The 21,742-nt window shown below is 43.5% G+C and overlaps 1 protein-coding gene across 3 annotated transcripts in view; it reads right to left on the bottom strand.

The window, feature by feature from the left end:
- sos2 (son of sevenless homolog 2 (Drosophila)) overlaps positions 1–21,742 on the bottom strand; it is a 165,754-nt gene that overhangs the window by 83,149 nt on the left and 60,863 nt on the right. For all 3 annotated transcript variants that reach the window (XR_011593122.1, XM_070879245.1, XM_070879246.1), the window contains exons 2-3: positions 18,554–18,679; positions 4,136–4,267 (exon numbers count right to left, since the gene is read on the bottom strand). Coding sequence is in view for 2 of the 3 variants with exons in the window: in XM_070879245.1 (XP_070735346.1) it covers positions 4,136–4,267; positions 18,554–18,679 (258 nt within the window). In the remaining variant the exon portion in view is untranslated. The remainder of the gene's footprint in view (positions 1–4,135; positions 4,268–18,553; positions 18,680–21,742) is intronic.

Below are 21,742 nucleotides of genomic sequence, written 5' to 3'. Positions count from 1 at the left end.
GCTGGACACGCCCCCTTGTGAAAAAAAAAATCTGTTCTAAAATGGAACTATTCTAACTCACTAGAACTGGAGTAAACTAAATGCCGAGAATTGCAATTTCTAAGATGCTCCATTCTAAACTAGTTGTTCCAAAAAAAATAGGAGCATCTCAGGCTGAAACTTGAGCCCTATAATGTGTACCCACACGATACTTCAATTGTTACCTTGCCATCAATGTCTTGCCTAAATTCAAAATAACTGCCTTGTTTTACATTCAATGTCCCAAGTATATACATTTTAAAAAGTCATTCTTGGAATGTGGGAATCACTGGCAAAGCTGGCATTTATTGTCCATCTCAAATGCACACAAAGAATTGTGCAACTTCCGTTCCTAATTCTTATCTCTATCCATAGTGATTCTGTCTTAGTGCAACTCCAGGACATCCTTATGTTCTAGTGATAATAGAAATCTTTACCATCACTATTTCCCCCTCCCCATCTCTCTTGATAATTTCAGAACTAGGAATATTAAGTTCCCAATCCTGTCCAAACCCAAGCCACATCTCAGTTATAACTACTACATCCTAGGCATAATTATTAACGGTTCAATTTTGTTTCGAACACTTTGTGCATTAACATGCACGCTACTCAAACCCAACTCCAATTTTTCGGAACAGGGATCCTGTTCAAAATAATACACCAAATATACAACATTTCACACAAGCTCCACCAACTACATCCCCCTTCCTCAGATGAAAATGAGAAGTGCTGTGGCCTCAAGGTTACAAGTCTACAGAAGTTCTCAGCCTACCTACATTCTGAGCCCTTCTGCAAGGTTTATTACAGACCCAACAGTCTTCATGAACTATTCTGTGTAAACCTGACCTTTTACCAAGGGATTACACAGGATAGCACAGTTCTCACTGCAAATAGCAAGAAGATGTATTCCCTTACTATGGTGCAGCTCAGCAATACACTGACAATATCTAGGGCCCAAGTTTCCACATGATTTGCGCCTGATTTTTAGGAGCAACTGGTGGAGAACGGACTATCTTAGAAATCGCAATTCTCCACATTTTTTTTTCTGCAGTTCTGGTCAGATCGAACAGTTCTAGTTTGGAACAGAATTTTTTCTTCAAAAGGGGGCGTGTCCGGCCACTGACGCCTGATTTGAAAGTTTCCACAGTGAAAACGTACTCCAAACTAAAGTAGAATGGAGCAAGTGAAGATTTTTGTAGAATTGAAAAAACCTGTTCTACACATTAAAAAATCAGGTGCAGGTTACAAATTAGGCGTCCAGAACGAGGTGGGGGGGGAGGAGGGGGGAGGGGAACTCATTAAATTCTACAATAAATCCTTATTTATACTTATACAAATATTATACAAATAAATCCAACCTGAATAAACATTTATAAGCAAAGAAAAGATTAAATAAACCATCTTCCTACCTGTGTGAAAGTGCTTCAGCCAGGGAGAATTCTGCAGCCGTTCGTTCCCGTGGAGGGGGGGGGGGGGGGGGGGGGGGGGGAACAGCCGCTTTGTTCCCGTGGAGGGGAGGGGGGGGGGGGGGGGGAGGGAACAGCCGCTTTGTTCCCGTGGAGGGGAGGGGAGGGGGGAAGGGAACAGCCGCTTTGTTCCCGTGGAGGGGAGGGGAGGGGGGAAGGGAACAGCCGCTTTGTTCCCGTGGAGGGGAGGGGAGGGGGGAAGGGAACAGCCGCTTTGTTCCCGTGGAAGGGGAGGGGGGAAGGGAACAGCCGCTTTGTTCCCGTGGAAAGGGGGGGGGGGGGGGGGGGGAAACAGCCGCTTTGTTCCCGTGGAGGGGAGGGGAGGGGGGAAGGGAACAGCCGCTTTGTTCCCGTGGAGGGGAGGGGAGGGGGGAAGGGAACAGCCGCTTTGTTCCCGTGGAAGGGGAGGGGGGAAGGGAACAGCCGCTTTGTTCCCGTGGAAAGGGGGGGGGGGGGGGGGGGGAAACAGCCGCTTTGTTCCCGTGGAGGGGAGGGGAGGGGGGAAGGGAACAGCCGCTTTGTTCCCGTGGAAGGGGGGGGGGGGAGGAGACAGCCGCTTTGTTCCCGTGGAAGGGGGGGGGGGAGGAGACAGCCGCTTTGTTCCCGTGGGAGGGGAGGGGGGAGGGAACAGCCGCTTTGTTCCCGTGGGAGGGGAGGGGGGGGGGGGGGGGAAGGGAACAGCCGCTTTGTTCCCGTGGAAGGGGAGGGGGGAAGGGAACAGCCGCTTTGTTCCCGTGGGAGGGGAGGGGGGGGGGGGGGGAAGGGAACAGCCGCTTTGTTCCCGTGGAAAGGGGGGGGGGGGGGGGGGGAAACAGCCGCTTTGTTCCCGTGGAGGGGAGGGGAGGGGGGAAGGGAACAGCCGCTTTGTTCCCGTGGAAGGGGGGGGGGGGAGGAGACAGCCGCTTTGTTCCCGTGGGAGGGGAGGGGGGGGGGGGGAAGGGAACAGCCGCTTTGTTCCCGTGGAAGGGGAGGGGGGAAGGGAACAGCCGCTTTGTTCCCGTGGGAGGGGAGGGGGGGGGAAGGGAACAGCCGCTTTGTTCCCGTGGAAAGGGGGGGGGGGGGGGAAGGGAACAGCCGCTTTGTTCCCGTGGAAAGGGGGGGGGGGGGGGGAAGGGAACAGCCGCTTCGTTCCCGTGGAGGGGGGGGGGGGGGGGGGGGGGGGAACAGCCGCTTTGTTCCCGTGGAGGGGAGGGGAGGGGGGGGGGGGGGGGGTAACAGCCATTTCGTTCCCGTGGAGGGGGGGGGAGGGAACAGCCGCTTTGTTCCCGTGGAAAGGGGGGGGGGGGGGGAAGGGAACAGCCGCTTCGTTCCCGTGGAGGGGGGGGGGGGGAACAGCCGCTTTTTTCCCGTGGAGGGGGGGGGGGGGGGAACAGCCGCTTTGTTCCCGTGGAGGGGAGGGGAGGGGGGAAGGGAACAGCCGCTTTGTTCCCGTGGAGGGGGGGGGGAAGGGAACAGCCGCTTTGTTCCCGTGGAGGGGAGGGGAGGGGGGGGGGGGGGGGTAACAGCCATTTCGTTCCCGCGGGGGAGGGGGGAAGGAGACAGTGAGAAGGCTGCAAGTGCTAATGTGCTTTTATTAAAAAAATGTTCAAAAATTAAACAGCTACAAAGAACTACAAAAATGGCCGAGTGCCAATGTTTTTTCACACTGCGCGAACGCTCCAACGCGCACGCGCAGCGTTGCCGGCAGGAAAAAAAACTAATTTAAATAGTACCCGCCCAATCCCACTTATAAAATCGGCACGAGTGTAGGCTCCGCCCCCCTGGGCGCCGCGCCAGGCAGACAAGGAGCTGCAGAACACTCCAGAATTGTAAGGTTTTTTTTTAGGCGCCGTTTTAAGCGTGAAAAATGGGCGCCCAGCTCGGAGGGGCGCCCGTTTTTTATCCTGTGGAAACTTGGGCCCCTAGAGTGGGTAAGCAAGAATCTGCTTCAATTCGCAATAGCATACTACACATTGCTCTCAGAAGGGTAAGCCAAACAAACCTGAAAGAATAGAAAATGACAACCAAACAAGGCTCCCCCAGAATACCACCCCTGGTGTCAGCATCTCCTCCATGATGGAATCGGCTCCCCTAGAATTCTGCCACCCCAGAAGACAAATTTTATGACTTCCTGCTGGTTATATAGCTGGGATGCTTTGACAATTGTATATTGCTTTTAAACTACACATTATCGTGTCAATAATGCATAACTGTATGTCCTTACAAACCATAATGTGGACAGAGTTATATCACATGGTAATCATTGTATACCTGAAGTTCAATTTAAAAATGCTACTATGATTCCAATACAGAACAGAATATAATGACACAAAAAGCTTCTACAAAACTGATTGGCAGGGAAGCCAGAAAATGGTAGTAGACGCAACCTGGAAGAGCACATCATAGATACGCTGTCAGGGGAAACCGAAACTCTTGCCACAATCAAATCCTCCCATTTACAATGAGATTTACCTTCTATGGAGTTAAACAATGTCATATTGTGGAATTAATTCATGTTTAACAAGATTAAAGTCATATCCAGTTGACCAAATATTCCATGGCACCAAAAATATTCCTAATTGCAGTCATTTGACAACCAAAGTAAGCATTTAAGCAATATAGTTCAAAGTTTACAGTACTATTCATTTTAAATTACATAAGCATAGGAGCACCTTTAATAAAGGATGTATTTTGTCCACTGGTAAAAGAAGAGGATTCCTCCGTCTACGTTTTTCAATAGCAGACTGTGCATCAGCAATAGCCCATTTGTCAATTGGATGTGGGAAAGTCTTCTGAACACGCTCCTAAGAGGAAAAGGAGAATAAATGTATTCATCTTGAATATAACACATGAAGAATGACAGCTTAAATAACATCGCAAGACAAGTTTTACTGCTCACGATCAAAATTCAAAATATTGTTAAAAACTTTAAAACTGATAATTAAGCTATTACAGTAAATCCCAACGTTCTCCAAAATCAAAACTTGAATAAAATAATGTCCACATACTCCATAACCAGAATATTTAACTGAGCAGCATTACTAAGTTAGTGTTCATGAAGTACAAACAAATTCCAGTTGTACGTTTTTATATAGGACATTTGGCTTTCAGTACCTTTTTAGAAATCAATCTGTTAAAATAACTAGCGAGACTCCAATTAACAAAACATTTGCAGAATAATGCTTTGCGTGAGACGTCTCCTCATTACTTAACTCACCGACATTGGTTGCCTCACATCTGACATAAATCAACCTTATCCCAAGAGAAATTAAATTTGTGTGCATTGTACCCGCCTTTATTCCTGTGCTTAAGGTATTGCTGTATCATTTGTGCAAAATTTCAGGAGCTTAATCATCAGGCAGACCCCCTCCATTATGGTAAATAATAGAGGGGTCAATTATGATTAAATTAATTAATTTTGTCTATTGATACTTAAAAAAAATCTTTAAATACTGAATGCTGGTACATTACAATATTTAGAAAAGTGACTTCAAAAGTGTTCCTAATTCCAACAAGTGTAACTGAATCAAATTAATATAGACCATTTAAATAAAAGTACTCTTGTAAACAGGATTAAAAACATATCTACTGCTGTTCAGTGAACCTCCTCATACCATTGACTGAGGAAATATAAAACAGAAACAGATTTAGAGGAAAGTATTCTTTTAGCTACTGGCTGTACATGCTGGATAAAATGTGTTAGCACTGGAACAAAATTCCAGGCCTTTAAGACTTGTTAAAAGTTTATACCTCCGTAGAACCAAATTTTAAATTTCAAGATCTACCCAATCACTAAAGGGACCTTTAATGGGAAAGGGCAAATTCATCACACTCTTATGCAAGCTATATAAATGTATGTTGTTTTTGTTCAAAACTATGCCTACCCATGGAGGACAATGTCCTGAGCTACAATCCTATTCAGAGCATCCAGCTAACTGCTGCAGGAGCCTGGTCATCTGGCAATACTTCTCATATTGGTATACCACTGCAGGAGATGCAAGCACAGTAGCTTAAAATAATCTGGGTACTAATACCCTGAGGTTATTTGCATTGCAAGAGTGCCTGCATCTGGAGCTTCCTCCCAGATGATCTCGATTCCTACACAAGTAGTACAGAAGCCCTATATCATCAATACAAAAGCAAAGTACTGCGGATGCTGGAATCTGAAATATAAACAGAAAATGCTGGAAATCTCAGCGGGTCAGGCAGCATCCGTGGAGAGAAAAACAGAGTTAAAGTTTCAGGTCGGTGACCCTTCGTCAGAATTGTCGAATGTTCAAAATGAACAGATCTTAAGGAGCACTGAAAGGGGGAGGGGAAGAACAAAGGGAATGTCTGTGATAAAGAAACATAGAAAATAGGTGCAGGAGTAGACCATTCGGTCCTTCGAGCCTGCATCACCATTCAATAAGATCATGGCTGATCATTCCCTCAGTACCCCTTTCCTGCTTTCTCTCCATGCCCCTTGATCCCCTTAGCCGTAAGAGCCATATCTAACTCCCTCTTGAATATATCGAATGAACTGGCATCAACAACTCTCTGCGGTAGGGAATTCCACTGGTTAACAACTCTGAGTGAAGAATTTTCTCCTCATCTCGGTCCTAAATGGCTTACCCCTTATCCTTAGACTGTGTCCCCTGGTTCTGGACTTCCCCAACATCGGGAACATTCTTCCCGCATCTAACTTGTCCAGTCCCATCAGAATTTTATATGTTTCTATGAGATCCCCTCTCAACCTTCTAAACTCCAGTGTACAAAGGCTCAGTTGATCCAGTCTCTCTTCATATGTCAGTCCTGCCATCCCGGGAATCAGTCTGGTGAACCTTCGCTGCACTCCTTCAATAGCAAGAATGTCCTTCCTCAGATTAGGAGACCAAAATTGAACACAATTTTCCAGGTGAGGCCTCACCAAGGCCCTGTACAACTGCAGTAAGACCACACTGCTCCTATACTCAAATCCCCTAGCTATGAAGGCCAACATACCATTTGCCTTCTTCACTGCCTGCTGTACCTGCATGCCAACTTTCAATGACTGATGAACCATGACATCCAGGTCTCGTTGCACCTCCCCTTTTCCTAATCTGCCGCCATTCAATTAATATTCTGCCTTCGTGTTTTTGCCCCCAAAGTAGATAACCATACATTTATCCACATTATACTGCATCTGCCATGCATTTGCCCACTCACCTAACCTGTCTAAATCACCCTGCAGCCTCTTAGCGTCCTCCTCACAGCTCATGAGAATGTGTAAAAGAGTTGCGAAAGTGGTAGATGGCTAGAGAAGGTGGCAAAAGAATGGAGATAGGGAATCTTGCAAAAATAGCTAAAGAAATGGTCAAGATGCAGACAACTGCAGAATCAACAGAAAAAAAAGGGGTTATCAAGAGTTGAAGTTGAGGTTAGACACGGGTCATGAGAAAGCCCAAGGCAGCACAAAGAAATAAATCAATTCTAGATAGGAAGGGAAAAGTAATAGCTTCTACTGATAAGGAGGAAGAGAAACTAATTGGGTTCTTTACTGATAAGGGAAGACAGTGTAGCAAAGCTATAACTAACCTGACCTGACACAAGCCCTAATTGGGAGACTTTCTTGCTTGCCATTGGATGTACTCGGGGGAGAGGCAGAAAGGGATTGGATAGACCAAGTGCTAATCAAATGTGTTCTGTTTTGAAAATGTATATCTACTGTGCTTTTCGCGCTGAAAAGGGGCTTGTCCAGGGGAAGGTAAACAGGCTCCGATTGAGAGTGTCCCTTTGTCTTGACAAGTCCCGGCCGGAGAATCTTCAATAAAGGTCTTTTACAGAAAAGGCAAGAGGTGTTCGCGTGTCAGTGTATTCGCTGAAACAGATTGAGGGAAAAAGAATCCGTATTTACATTTGGTGTCAGAAGTGGGATCTCAACGGACGGCTGCCGAAAGCTTGCGAATTAAGAGCCAGACTAGCCTTGGACGAGACGGGAGGAAAGTGGCCACTGGAGTGAGTACCCTTTAAAATACCACTTCAGTTTCCTTCAGTTCCAAAAGTCTGAGGAAAGTTTGGCCACACGCTGGTTCTCAGGTGGCGTCTGAACGAGATCCAGGTCAATCTGGCGAATACCTTTTAACTTAGGAAATAAGTGTCCAAGTCAGGTACGAAGTCGACTTTATATATCACTTAGTCCGTCTAGGCGCTGATTGGACTTAAATCGCACGGCGACGCGAACCGCGCGGCGACGCTGAGGGATAGGGAAATAGACAATCACGCGGCGACACGGAGGGATAGGGAAATAGACAATCGCGCGGCGACGCGAATAGGAGAACCGCGCGGCGACGCGGAGGATAGGGAAATAGACAATCGCGCGGCGACGCGAATAGGAAACCCGCGGGGCGACGCGGAAGAAAAGGGAAATTGTGTAGAACTAAACCGCGGGGCGACATTGTGTAGCACTAAATCACAGGGCAACGCGAGGAATTGTGCAAGGATAAAAGGAATTGTGTTAGGATAAAATATTTCTTTACCGCGGGGCGACGCGGGAATGGGCAATCATGGATCCAAAAATAGAGCTGGCCAAAGGAAAAAATTAATTAATAAGCTTTGTTGAATGAAGAGAGACTTTTGTGAATGTCTGTTTTGAATGAAAGTACTTGTGTGATTTTTTTGACTGCGGAATTAATTTTTATGTATTCATGTTTTTTTTTTTAAAAAGCCTGTTTGGAGGAGTGGAGCAGCTGGTTGCTTATTTTAGCTCCACCCACTTCTCTAAACAGAGTGAGTTTTTTCAACCCTTGTGGGAAGTTTTAAGACATTTTAAGTTAGAAACGCAGGTGTGGATTTATTCGGATGATAAGTTACGGAGCTAGGAAATGCACAAAGGATAGGGTTGTTGAGTAAAAGATAAAAAATACATAGTCCCGGTGGTTGAAAAAAAATAATTTATTTGACACGCTCACTTACTTGTCGAAAGAAAACATGCAATGATTGATTACACTGGGTTGAAAGACATAAATTTAGTCTCAGAATGAGATAAAGAATTCCTTTTAAAAAAGCTTCTAGCTCAAAAAAAAAGGTTTTAAATAAAGATTGAAATTACAAAGTTTGAATTGGGATTTTGAGATATTCAGAGAAGGCACAGCAAAATACTGAGGTGGATTCAAAAAAAAAGACTAAATTAAATCTGATCTCTTAAAGAAAAAAGGAGATATAAAACTACAGGGTTTGGAAACAATCTAGAAATACCTTCAGGGATCAGGTCAAACTGCTGGGTGAGTGGCGAGCTATCGGCGAAGGTGTAAAAGGGACTTTTGAAAAATGTTAAAAACAGCAAGCTTTAGCAGTTTAGAAGAGAGATTTTAACGACTTTGAAACTGGAGCATTTTGAGATAACGAAAAGCAGCCCTCAAAGCCTAATTGCTGACTCCATTCTAGTTATGGAGAAAAGAAAAAGATAAAGACGCCATTTTGAAAGTAAACAAATGATTTTAAATTAACAAATTTATGGAGTCACGAGCCCTCCGTGTAAAATACAAAACCTAATTTGAAGAAAGGAGATCTGAAAAAAAAGATGTAACGTAATAAATAAGTGCTGAAAAAAATGTGTTTGTGATGGAAAAAGACATAACTTACTAAATACTAGTTGATGTTTGCTGTGAAAAAGATATTGGTTTAATTAGGAAAAGGAAAAAAAAAATTGGAAGAGGTAAAAGACACTCTACAGTGATAATGATTTTAAATTATGAGAAAGTTTCACTCCAGTTTGAAAGATTTCCAAAATGGACGTTGTTTATCAAGAAAAGTCCCGAACAGTCTAAACAAGCAGGAGGGTTTTGAAAATAACGAGGAGAAAAGATCTAAGCTATGCGAACTCAGCACAAAAAAAAAACTGGGAATTAGAGAATCTTACTGAATTTTAAAATTCTTATAGAAAACGGAACTGGCACGGATGTTTAGATTTTGTGCCGAGAGAGAAATAAAACACAAGATTTGCCTAGTGAACGGGACCGTAAAATAAAACGAAATGTTAGAATGTACACAGCTTGTGTGAAATTTGGATTTCAGTAAACAAAATAGCTATTAAAAATGTGTGGTCTCGTTTTAAATCAATCAAAAAAAAATCTTAGAAAACATTGGAGTTTACTCTAAAATGCCGTCTTCCCTGATGAGAAGACTTTTATTATGACGACTTTACCTAATGATTTCTGCTTTTTTAACAGATTCCTAATTTCTAAGCAAGTTTTGAAGGCACAAAGACTTAAAAAAAAAGAATTTTTCGGATGATTACGTGAAGCCACGTAATGACATCAGGCTTTCTTAACAAACCTGTAAAGGAGTTAACCCTTTCCATTGACAGCTATTTTATACTGGACATTATTAATTTGGATTTCTTAATACAATAAAAAAAAGACTCACCTAACAGAGGAAATGGTGCGATAGTCAGAATAAAAATAAAAACAGAACTAGCCTATGTAATAATACTCGCCTGATACAAATAAAAGAAAGATACTCAAACAAAACAAATTCAAGAGTTAAAAGCTAAGATAAATAAGCTGGAAGAGATTTTTTTTTAAAAACGGGGCCAGACGGATAGTGCAGTGCGCAGCCATAGCACCATCACCTATGGCAATAGAGCCAATGTACCCCACGGTGGGTAAGTGTAGTCTACAAACTCAACCTAACCCTTACCTCCGATTTCACAGAGTGACCGCGACATGCATGGATAAAAGATGAGTAGACCAGAACCTAACACCTGGTGACGACCAGGCTATCTGTTTAAAATTTGCAGATAAAACACTCACCGAGATGGGACCGCAGCGGCTACTTCGACTCTGGAGACTCAGGATACTGGGGACCTTAAGGCCCACGCAAGCACTGGATAATACAGATGGACTACGAGAGATATAGCACATGCAGGAAAGACACAACTACATGAACTAGCTTTGTTTAATTTGACTGCCGAAATATGCAACCCAGCAGCCAAGGACTGGAGCAAGGACAGAACATATTTTAACGCATGGCTATGTATAGTGTATTAAGTAAGGTTGTAATGCAGCAGGCTGCCGATGCCATGGGCGCCAGTAGATTCCGAGGACAGGAGCAAGTTCATAGGACTAAAAGGGGAAGGGCGCAGAAATCCAACTGGATGGAATTTCAGTTCTAGAAGCTCATGCCTGGGCGGACGAAGCTGCAAACAAGCAGCCAAATCCACCCCGCAAGAAACAGAAGGGTGGGAACAGAACGGAGCAAAGGTGGGGGCTAGTAATAAAAGATACTAAAGAAAGGATATAATTTGGGGTGCGTCAGCGACTACTTATCCTAAGCCAAATGGATATCATTTTTCCTAGCTTCTGTGGGAATGAAACTATAAGTCTATACCAGAACCTGGCACAACGGATCCTTGAAGGCCCAGAACCCACTACCCTGAGATTTAATGTCAGAAATGGAACAGGGCAAGGTCGAAAAAAAAGGGGAATACTGGAAACGCTAGGCACGGGTTATGTGGTAGGGGTTATGACGATGAATTCCATAAGCCTGTAGGCAATATACGACCGGGTTAACAACTTAATGGCGTAGTCTTGAGTGGTTTAGTGGGGAGGGACTTGGATAACCAAGCCCTACAAGCGCAGTTGGGAGATGGCGCGGAAGGAGAACTGTTACAAGTGGCTCATACATTGCCGAAATGCCAAGACAATAAAATTGATCCACGGAATGGGGAAAGATATAAGTAAACGATTACAGGCTGAGATAGTTTGCTCCGGGTATGGGGCCTGGATATTAAGTGAGGTACAACATAATTTGGAGCAACTCCAGAATGGAGACATACCAGATTGGATTCCGAACAGCATACTTAACAATTGGACTCTAGATTTAAAAAAATGAATAACACATGCGAGGTACGAAGGAATAGTCACGCATGGGTGCCGAAATTCAGATGTATTAATGGGTGGGTGAATATGATGGATTTGTGTTGTCCATACCACAGTATGATGTAACCCTTATATCAGATCGATAATATTGGTGAAGTGAGAAACCAAACTCGGTTACGTTACCATCAGCCTGCCAGACGGGTGATTAAAATTAACAATAGTACCAAAGGCATTAATATAACTGACTGCTATAAAATTAACCAAGTGGTTTTATGTCGAGGTACACCACGAATGACGAATGATGATTGCAGATTCCACCAAACAAACGGATGCATGCTGAGCATCACTCCTCTTGAACACGATCTTGAGACCATCGCTGCCCCGCAAGGGAACGGAGAGTGATGCGCGAGCACGGGGGCAGCCAACTTAACCATTAAGACCAGGGGAGGAGTCACCCCGTGTCCTCATTACTCCTAATTTCTGCTTCAGACCCAAGTAGAAATAGACATAGACAGATATCATATACATCCAGAGACAACGGAAATCATCGACGGAACAATCACGGATACCCTCCGAGAGGGGTACGAAGAGGTGGTATGGGAACCGCAAGGCAAACAGATACCGGAACTAAATGAGGAACAATTACGTTTGGTGCAAGGAATCCAGAATCAAAGACGACAGTATGTCCGGCTAATGGAAGAAATAGACAACTTACAGAGAGACACTAACGCAATGCTGGCTGATCAGCCCTGGTACTCAAAGCTGTGGGACATTGGACTTAATATTCAAATTCACCCATGGATAAGAATAATATCACATGTACTTGTAGTAATACAGGGTCTGGTTCTGATGGTCATGATGGGATTAACATGTGCACGAATTAAACAGGCCAAACGATAAGTCAGGGAACGCACTATGATTAAGGCCATAAGAGATAAAAATTTAAGCAGTCCTACAGGAAGGACTTACTTTATATAGCTCTGTGGGAAGGTTTCAGAAGGTCCCAAAGCTTGGGAGATGGCCACCCAGGTGAACAAACCTATCTGGAACTTGCCTACAGGGAGATAGTTATTGGGAAATATGGCCAGCTTGGCATATAGCCAAGGGCCAAAAGGGGGGAAATGCAAGAGAAAAATTTGGCATTAGGGGTACCAGTGGGACAAGGGTTAAAGTGCTGGTTCCTGCACTGGCCCATAAGGAGGTAAAAGGCTTCTCTTCGGCCTTGTACCAAGGCTCCAGAAGTTATCAATTCAATAATATTCCGACAGGATACGATGTGAGAACCTAAACAGACATTGATAAGACCTTGTGAAGAGGCTCGAGGCGGACTCACAGACAACAAGGAGCATCAGGAAAGAGAATGTGCAAGGTTGAACGCGATACTCCTGGAATAAGCACCATGGAATGATAAAAGGGGGGAATGAGAATGTGTAAAAGAGTTGCGAAAGTGGTAGATGGCTAGAGAAGGTGGCAAAAGGATGGAGATAGGGAATCATGCGAAAATAGCTAAAGAAATGGTCAAGATGCAGACAACTGCAGAATCAACAGAAAAAAAAGGGGTTACCAAGAGTTGAAGTTGAGGTTAGACACGGGTCATGAGAAAGCCCAAGGCAGCACAAAGAAAGAAAGCAATTCTAGATAGGAAGGGAAAAATAATAGCTTCTACTGATAAGGAGGAAGAGAAACTAATTGGGTTCTTTACTGATAAGGGAAGACAGTGTCGCAAAGCTATAACTAACCTACCTGACACCAGCCCTAATTGGGAGACTTTCTTGCCTGCCATTGGACGTACTCGGGGGGAGGCAGAAAGGGATTGGATAGACCAAGTGCTAATCAAATGTGTTCTGTTTTGAAAATGTATATCTACTGTGCTTTTCGTGCTGAAAAGGGGCTTGTCCAGGGGAAGGTAAACAGGCTCTGATTGAGAGTGTTCCTTTGTCTTGACAAGTCCCGGCCGGAGAATCTTCAATAAAGGTCTTTTACAGAAAAGGCAAGAGGTGTTCGCGTGTCAGTGTATTCGCTGAAACAGATTGAGGGAAAAAGAATCCGTATTTACACTCACACCATCACCCAGTTTAGTGTCATCTGCAAACTTGGAGATATTACACTCAATTCCTTCATCTAAATCATTAATGTATATTGTAAAGAGCTGGGGTCCCAGCACTGAGCCCTGCGGCACTCCACTAGTCACTGCCTGCCATTCTGAAAAGGACCAGTTTATCCCGATTCTCTGCTTCCTGTCTACCAACCAGTTCTCTATCTACGTCAGTACATTACCCTCAATACCATGTGCTTTGATTTTGCACACCAATCTCTTGTGTGGGACCTTGTCAAAAGCCTTTTGAAAGTCCAAATACACCACATCCACTGGTTCTCCCTTGTCCACTCTATTAGTTACATCCTCAAAAAATTCCAGAAGATTTCTCAAGCATGATTTCCCTTTCATAAACCCATGATAACTTGGACCGATCCTGTCACTGCTTTCCAAATACGCTGCTATTTCATCCTTAATAATTGATTCTAACATTTTACCCACTACTGATGTCAGGCTAACCGATCTATAATTACCCGTTTTCTCTCTCCCTCCCTTTTTAAAAAATGGTGTTACATTAGCTACCCTCCAGTCCATAGGAACTGATCCAGAGTCGATAGACTGTTGGAAAATGATCACCAATGCATCCACTATTTCTAGGGCCACTTCTTTAAGTACTCTGGGATGCAGACTATCAAGCCCCGGGGATTTATCGGCCTTCAATCCCATCAATTTCCCTAAAACAATTCCCCGCCTAATAAGGATATCCTTCAGTTCCTCCTCCTCACTAGACCCTCGGTCCCCTAGTACTTCTGGAAGGTTATTTGTGTCATAGGGTGGAAGGACAGGAGAGATTAGAGACAAAAGGGGTGATGGGCTGAATTGAAATGGTAATGACAGAGGTTAGAAAAAGGTTAGTCTCGATAGGGTGCGAATGGCGGAATAATGACCAGCTGCCATTGGAGACAAAGAGAAAAAAAAAGATAAGATTGGCGGGGGGGGGGGGGGGGGGGGGAAGTGAGCCAAAAATGGGCAGAGGTTATGTTGTGAAATTGTTGAACTCGATGTTGAGTCCAGAAGGCTGTAAAGTGCCTAAACGAAAGATGACGTGCTGTTCCTCGAGCTTGCGTTGAGCTTCATTGGAGGCAGAGAACGGAGATGTCGGAGGAGAGGGAGCGGGGAATTAAAGTGACAGCTCAGGGTCACACTTATGGACTGAACGGAGGTGCTCCGCAATGCGGTCACCCAATCTGTGTTTGGTCTCCCCAATGTAGAGGAGATAACATCGTGAGCAGTGAATACAGTATACTAAATTCAAAGTACAAGTAAATCGCTGTTTCAGCTGGAAGGAATATTTAGGACGCTGGATAGTGGGAAGTGAGGAGGTAAAAGGGCAGGTGTTGCATCTCCTGCGCTTGCACGGGAAGGTGCTGCGGGAAGAGAAGGGGGTGCTGGGGGTGACTGCGGAATGGACCAGGGTGTCGTGGAGGGAGTGTTCCCTTCAGAATGCTGAGAGGGGAGGGGAAGATGTGATTGGTGGTGGGATCACTCTGAAGGGGGTGGAAATGGCGGAGGATGATCCGTTGAACGTGGAGGCTGGTGGGGTGAAAGGCGAGGGCAAGGGGAACCCTGTCGTGGTTCTGAGAGGGAGGGGAAGGGGTGAGAGCAGGGGTGCAGGAAATAGAACGGACACGGTCGAGGGCCATGTTAACCACAGCGAAGGGGAATCCTCGGTTGTGGAAAAAGGAAGGCATGTCAGACGCACGAGTGTGAAAGGTGGCGTCATCAGAGCAGATGCGACAGAGACGGAGAAACTGGGAGAATGGAATGGCATCCTTCGGGGTGGGAGGAAGTGTAGTCCAGGTAGCTGTGGGAATCAGTGGGCTTATAGTGGATACTACGATAGCCTATCCCCAGAAATGGAGACAGAGACGTTGAGGAAGGGAAGGGAAGAGTCGGAGATGGATCATGTGAAGGTGAGGGAAGGGTGGAAATTGGATGCAAAGTGACTGAAATTTTCTCGTTCAGGGCGAGAACAGGCAACAGCACCGATACAGTCATTAATGTACCGGAAAAAGAAGTGAGGAAGGGGACCAGAGTAGGACTGGAACAACCTGCCCGAGATTAGTTAACTCAGCACAGACTGGGGATTGAACCTGGGACCCTGATCGTTTGTATGGCTCTATTTTACAAATGATAATATATTTATTTACCAAGTGAACCATCAGGGAACTATCCATTTTTTGTTCTTTGTTGTGTCCTGTGCCATAACAACTTCAATTATTATTTTTCTGCTCTGGTAGCCAGTTAACATCCAAATGAATCCTTTTTGGAGTTACAATTGAGTGTTTTTTTTAAAATTAATTTTACCCCCAACTCTCAATCTATTTTCTTCTCTTAAATAATCCTCATCAAAGAAATATCACATTTTTCCTCAACCTTTAATCTCATCTCTTAAGACGACTATGGCCTCGAAATCCCAGCCTCCCTAGGTCCGTACCGAGTGTGTACGGACCCGGGAAGGCATCGCAAAAGCCGGTTTTCAGCGCACAATGCTCCAGCTTGACAGATCCTCCGCATCTCGGCAGCCAGGACATTCGCATGGGCATGGTCGCAGTATTTACCCATATCTTGTCCAGCTAATGTCCTGAAAACTCTTGTGCCTGATAAAAGCAGGTTCATAGCCTACTTTTACAGGCATAAGAGTTTTAAAACATTAAAAAAGTTGTAAAATAAAATTTAACACACTTTATTGTTAAAAACCCTGCCCACTAAGGTAAGTTTATTTTAAACCATAATTTAAAAAACTAAAAAAAAAACTTTTTTAAAAAAATCGGAAAAATATATATTTTTTTTAATAAGACAAAAATAACTAATTTAAATTAATCCTAAATATGTGATGTATTTTTTCTATTTTTATTTTGGTTTTGGTGTTTGGTGGGTTCTCAATCATAATAAATGGGAACTCCGTAAGTGGAGTTCCCATTGTTATGAATGAGAAAATACTGTACCTGGATTGGCTGCACAAAGCCATGTGATTCCAGCTCCAGCTTACGGACGTCCCGACATGCACGCACTCTGATGTGCAGTGAGTGAAGGCCTCAGGACCGGAATCTCTAGTGGGCACAGCAGGAACAGGTAGGTGCGCAACTTTTTAAAAAAAAACTTTTTCAGTCGATCGCCCACGGGAAGACCTCGACCGGGATTTCTAGGCCAATATCTACATAACTTCAATCAAATGTCCATAAAGAATTTTAAAAGCTAGTATCAGTATGGTGACCATGAAACTACCAGATTGTCGTAAAAACCCATCTGGTTCATTAATGCCCTTTAGCAAAGAAAATCTGCCTCCTTTACCCGGTCTGACCTATATATGACTCCAGACCCATTGCAATGTGATTGACTCTTAAATGCACTCTGAAATGGTCCAGCAAGTGACACAGTTGTATCAGACTGCTAGGAAAACACTGCAGCAGTTCAAGCCGGCGGCTCACCATCACCTACTCAAGGGCAATTAGGGATGGGCAATAAATGCTGGCTTTGCCAGCGACACTCGCAAACCATAAATGAATAAAAGGAAAAAAAATTGTATGTAGAATTTCATTTGTTTTTCAAATTTACTACGAACAGGAAGCTTCTAACTAAAAATTTCATATGATAATCTAACAAGTGCTTTTTTAAAAAGTGTACTGGGAATTTGTAGTTATCAAAAATTGAAACATAAAACACAATGGATTTCTGGACTGCTAATTAGTGAATTTGAGCTTGATCCTTGAGATCTCACATTTGATTTCATATTGCACTTGCTCTAAACTCGTATGAGAATTAAATCTGCCTTAACATCTTCTACCAATGTGAAAGTGGAGTATGCAATTCAGAGAAGACTAACACTAGGGAGTTAAATGCTCAAATACAGTCAACTGAGAATTCAGTCTGGCAGTGTAAATATACTATTAGTTACTAAAGGGTCAAGTTTCGGTCTGAGTTGCTCCTATTTTTTTGGAGCAACTAGTTTAGAATGGAATATCTTCGAAATTGCAATTCTCGACATTTAGTTTGCGCTAGTTCTAGTTAGTTAGAACAGTTTCATTTAGAACAGATTTTTTTTTCCAAAAGGGGGCATGTCCGGCCACTTCCACCTGTTTTGCAACTTTAGGCAGCGAAAACTTACTCCAAACTAACTTAGAATGGAGTAAGTGTAGATTTTTGTACGCTCAGAAAAACCTTGCCTACACTTAGAAAATCAGGTGTAAGGAAGAGAGATTGGTGGGGGGGTGGGGAGGGGGAGGGAAGTTTACAAACATGAAACACATCACTTTTACAAATAAAGAGCCATCATCAATAATAAATGATAAATCAATCAATCAAAAAAATCACGGTTTTGAGCGCGGAAATCAGGCGTGGCTCGCGGGGCTGCGCCGTTCTAGGTGCGGCCCGAAACTTGACCCCCAAGTTGCTGAGCAGAGACGGATGTGGAATCAGATATATGGATCAATTAGTACAGTACCTGTACTAGCATACAGGTTGAACCTCCAATATCCGGAACTCCCTTATCCAGAACCATTCCCGACCACCGGGTGGCGCATGCGCAGAACTCCAACATGAACAAATTGAAGTCCTTCCTCACTGCCGACTCCCGTAATCACTGACCCGACCCCACGATCCACCCCCCAACTCCCAATAATCTCTCTGCCGCACTCCTAGCCCCAAGCCAGCCAGCCCAGATATCCCCTTGCTCAGTACCTGTACCATCCAATTTAACGCGACCACCCCTCGTCTGGAAAAATCCTTTATCCAGAACAGGCCAGGTCCCGAGGGTTCCGGATTAGGGTGGTTCAACCTGTACTTTAATGCTGCAGATCAAGTTACTGCACCTTCAGAAATGTATGCAAGACAAGGTTCTGCAGACCTTGTTTGAATTATGATCAAATGCTATAACCCACTTAATATGAGAACTACTCAAGGACAGATGACATGCACTATGTCATCATCATAGTCCATTCTCACATTGTATTGTTATGCATCAATCACTGCCAATATCTTCCACACGTCTTTAATCACCTGTCACAAATCTATTCCCCGTTTCTTCTATTTGACAAGTTAATCACGTTAAACTAATTAATCATTAACACAAGCCTAGAATTGTGCAGAACACAAACACTATTAATGGGTGCAATTCATTTTTAATCTGTAAAAATACAAAACACCATCACTCTTACCTCTACATCTTGAACGGTCCGAGGTTGCGCAACACACAGCATATTTAATAACTGAAGAATCAATTCTTCTATGTAATAGAGGGCATCTTCTTTTGCTGAGAGGGTTGGATGCACCTGCCTCTGAACCTGCATCAAGAAACAAAATTGTAAATATCTCATCAGAAAAATAGTTATTTTAAAGATAAATATTTTAACTATCATGAATCGCTCCCTCTGATCACACTATTAGATCCTCAACCCCTTCCTTCCTTGGAGAGACCCCCAAAATTTCTGGCCTGCTTTAATTTGCAGCAAATTCAGTATCTCTCACTGTTGTGGGAAATCACCAAGTCTGGTCTGAGAGGAGAATCACCTATAGCTGTGCCAAGTAGACGGTTCCCCCATATCCAGAGAAGTCTTGAGCACAAAATGGATGTACTGGAGGCAGTAATCCATGCCAGAGGAGACCCAGTATTCACTGAAAAAACACTCCTCAGGTAAAGTGGAAAAAAAGACAAAAAAACCTCCAGTTCAGAGCAGAAAATTTGCAACGCAAAAATAAATCGGGTGACAAGCTTCTCAGAAAAGCAACAGAATTTGTAGGCTACAAAGCAAAAAGAGCAGAGCAATGTCTAATTAACCTTTCCCTTCTGCCTGTCCATTCCTAAAAGGAGCCCAACTCTAAAACCTAGAATCCTAAATCACACCAGGTAAGATCTGAAAGACAGGAAAGCCTCAGGACCTGATGAATTCTATAAACGTCTCTGCTCTCAACTCCAGTTGCCCCATCAGATACAATCGCACCAATACACAAAGTGGGGGAAAAGACACCTCTTCATGCACATCCTGCAGGAAAATAATAACTATAAAACATGCAACTCATGACAAATTTCCTGAACAACCTCAGATGGACTTCTACACATGAAGGTGAAGTGTGAAATGTCTGCAAGAATCTGTGCCTATGTTATCCACCCTGGCTAAAAACTGGCCCTATAGAGTAATTTTGTAACCCAGAAACCAACATACTGGTAGCATTGCTAGTTTCACCAGCCCACCACCCCCATCCCACCAGTCACCCTGTTGATATGAGGGATCACACTTCTTGTCCAACTACATACATCAGCTTATTCTCTACTAGGCCTGAAAATGTTTCAAAGATAGACTTACTGAACTAAGAACCAAGCAACTGGTGTGCCAAGTGAACTGTTCTATTACCTACTTGCACTGAGTCCAGATTTTTGCACGTGGGAATTCACTGTAGGAGAAACTGTTACAAGGGATTGCTCAATATGTCAGCCCACCATGATCAAGATGGTTAATTCACTAGCTCGGTATATCCAAACTTTGGGTACTCTTGATCAAGAGGCTCAGGGTTCGTCTCTTGCATGACGAGTTTCCCAGGGCAATGGTCTAAAGTGTAATTGTTGAGTCTACAACTTAAGTACAAAAGTTCTGTAAAGTCTTAGTGGGCACTCTAATGTCAGCCTCCTCTCGGGTTTAGCTGTTGACAATATGCATATTAACCTACATGGCAACTTACATTCATATAGTGCGTTTAATTAAAAATCTGTTATAAGGAGATTCATATGTTATGCAAGCAAACTTACCAGGCAGGCAGGAAGAGATTAGGAGGAATGTCTGAAAGCTGGGTCAAATAAATGATTTTGAGGACGTTTTAAAAAGGAGAGGAGAGGCAGAGAGGCTTAAGGAGGTTGTTCCAGAGAGCATGACTGAGGGAACCAAAGTCTCTGCCATTAATGCTTAGGTGAAAAGGGGAAGGTGAAGAAATACTGTGGGAGAAGTGCCCAAAGAATTAAATGTGTCCTCAAAGTGGAATCAGTAGTCAAGACTGAATGCTGGGAAACCAAAAAGGACTAATGCTAACGAAAACCATGAAGCTTTTGTTAGACAAAACATTCTTACAGAAACTGGGGAAGCATAATCCATCAAGACCAGAGGCCGGCCCAAAGATAGCTTGTTAGGAGATAAATTTGTCGCTACTGATCTGAAAGAGTTAAGCCTCTTCGTTAGAAAAAAACTGAAGAGTTAGGGGAGTGAAATCGCCGGTAGTTCTCGTTTCAGTCGGAGTTCTTGGTCTAGTGTATGTAAAAAGGTGTCTCTGTAAAAGAGGGTTAATGCATCCGAGAGCACAAGAGAGAAAGTGAGTTGTACCAGTCAGATATAGGTGTGTCATTTATATGTACCAATTTCTCAGAGATCAAGGGTAGCGAGAGTTAAGCCAGCTAGTTCAGATATAGCGCATATGGTGGATTTATCCAGGATCAGAGGAAAGGATAACACCTCTACAAATGGGGGTTCATCAATCTGACATCTCAGAAGGCCAACAGCATCATCCCATAGGAAGGCAAGGGAAAACAGTTCATCTACACCCAACTCATAAGGGCAAAGTTGTACAAGTTCTGGAAATATTGCTTTCTATAAGCATATTGACTTTAATAAGCAATAGAGTGACTATCTAATGCTGTTAAGTTGTCAGTTATCTAAATAGTCTAACTGCAAATTAATCTCACCAAATTATAGCCAACTCAGCCATTGATCTCAACTGTACATTGATAATTAGAAATAAGTTAATGCTGAATTATTGTGATGTAAATGCAGTGCCTTTGTAAGCTCAGTCAGTTAACTATCTACTACTAATTTACATACTCAATGTAACTGCTGGTAATTATAATTGAGGTTTATAAGCAATATAATTATTAGTTCATGACTTTATTGTCTGGCTTCTTCATGAAACAGGATTTGACAAAGGGATTAATTCACTCAAGAACTTGTGCCTTTCCTAATGGGAAGTTGGTAGTATAACTGCTGAAATAATCCAAACTGGTTGATGCAAGACATTTCAGTGTCAAATTTAGGCATTGACTGGGTGTTACACCCAGATGGTTCTTTGACGGTGTGTTAAGGTGAGGAGTTAAGGATTTGTCTGGTACTCTTGATAAATATTCTCGTCAGATTAACGATCCCAGTGTTCTGACAATACACAGGAGGTTAACATCAGAGGGTTGAAGGAGTTTGCAGAGATTGAACGGGTAAGGGCAAAGAGGGATTTATGGATAAGAATGACAATTTTAAATGTAATGCATTGGGTGGTGGGAGCCAAAGTAGGTCAGGGAAGATGAAGTCGATGGGTGTGCGTGACAGAATAGGCCCACAAAGTTTTGGACAATTTTGAGTTTATGGAGGTTGAAG

This window comes from Pristiophorus japonicus, chromosome 4 (genome assembly GCF_044704955.1).
Source record: "Pristiophorus japonicus isolate sPriJap1 chromosome 4, sPriJap1.hap1, whole genome shotgun sequence".
Lineage (NCBI taxonomy): Eukaryota > Metazoa > Chordata > Chondrichthyes > Pristiophoridae > Pristiophorus > Pristiophorus japonicus.
The sequence above is the reverse complement of the archived record's forward strand: the minus strand, read 5'-3'. Positions and strand labels throughout refer to the sequence as shown.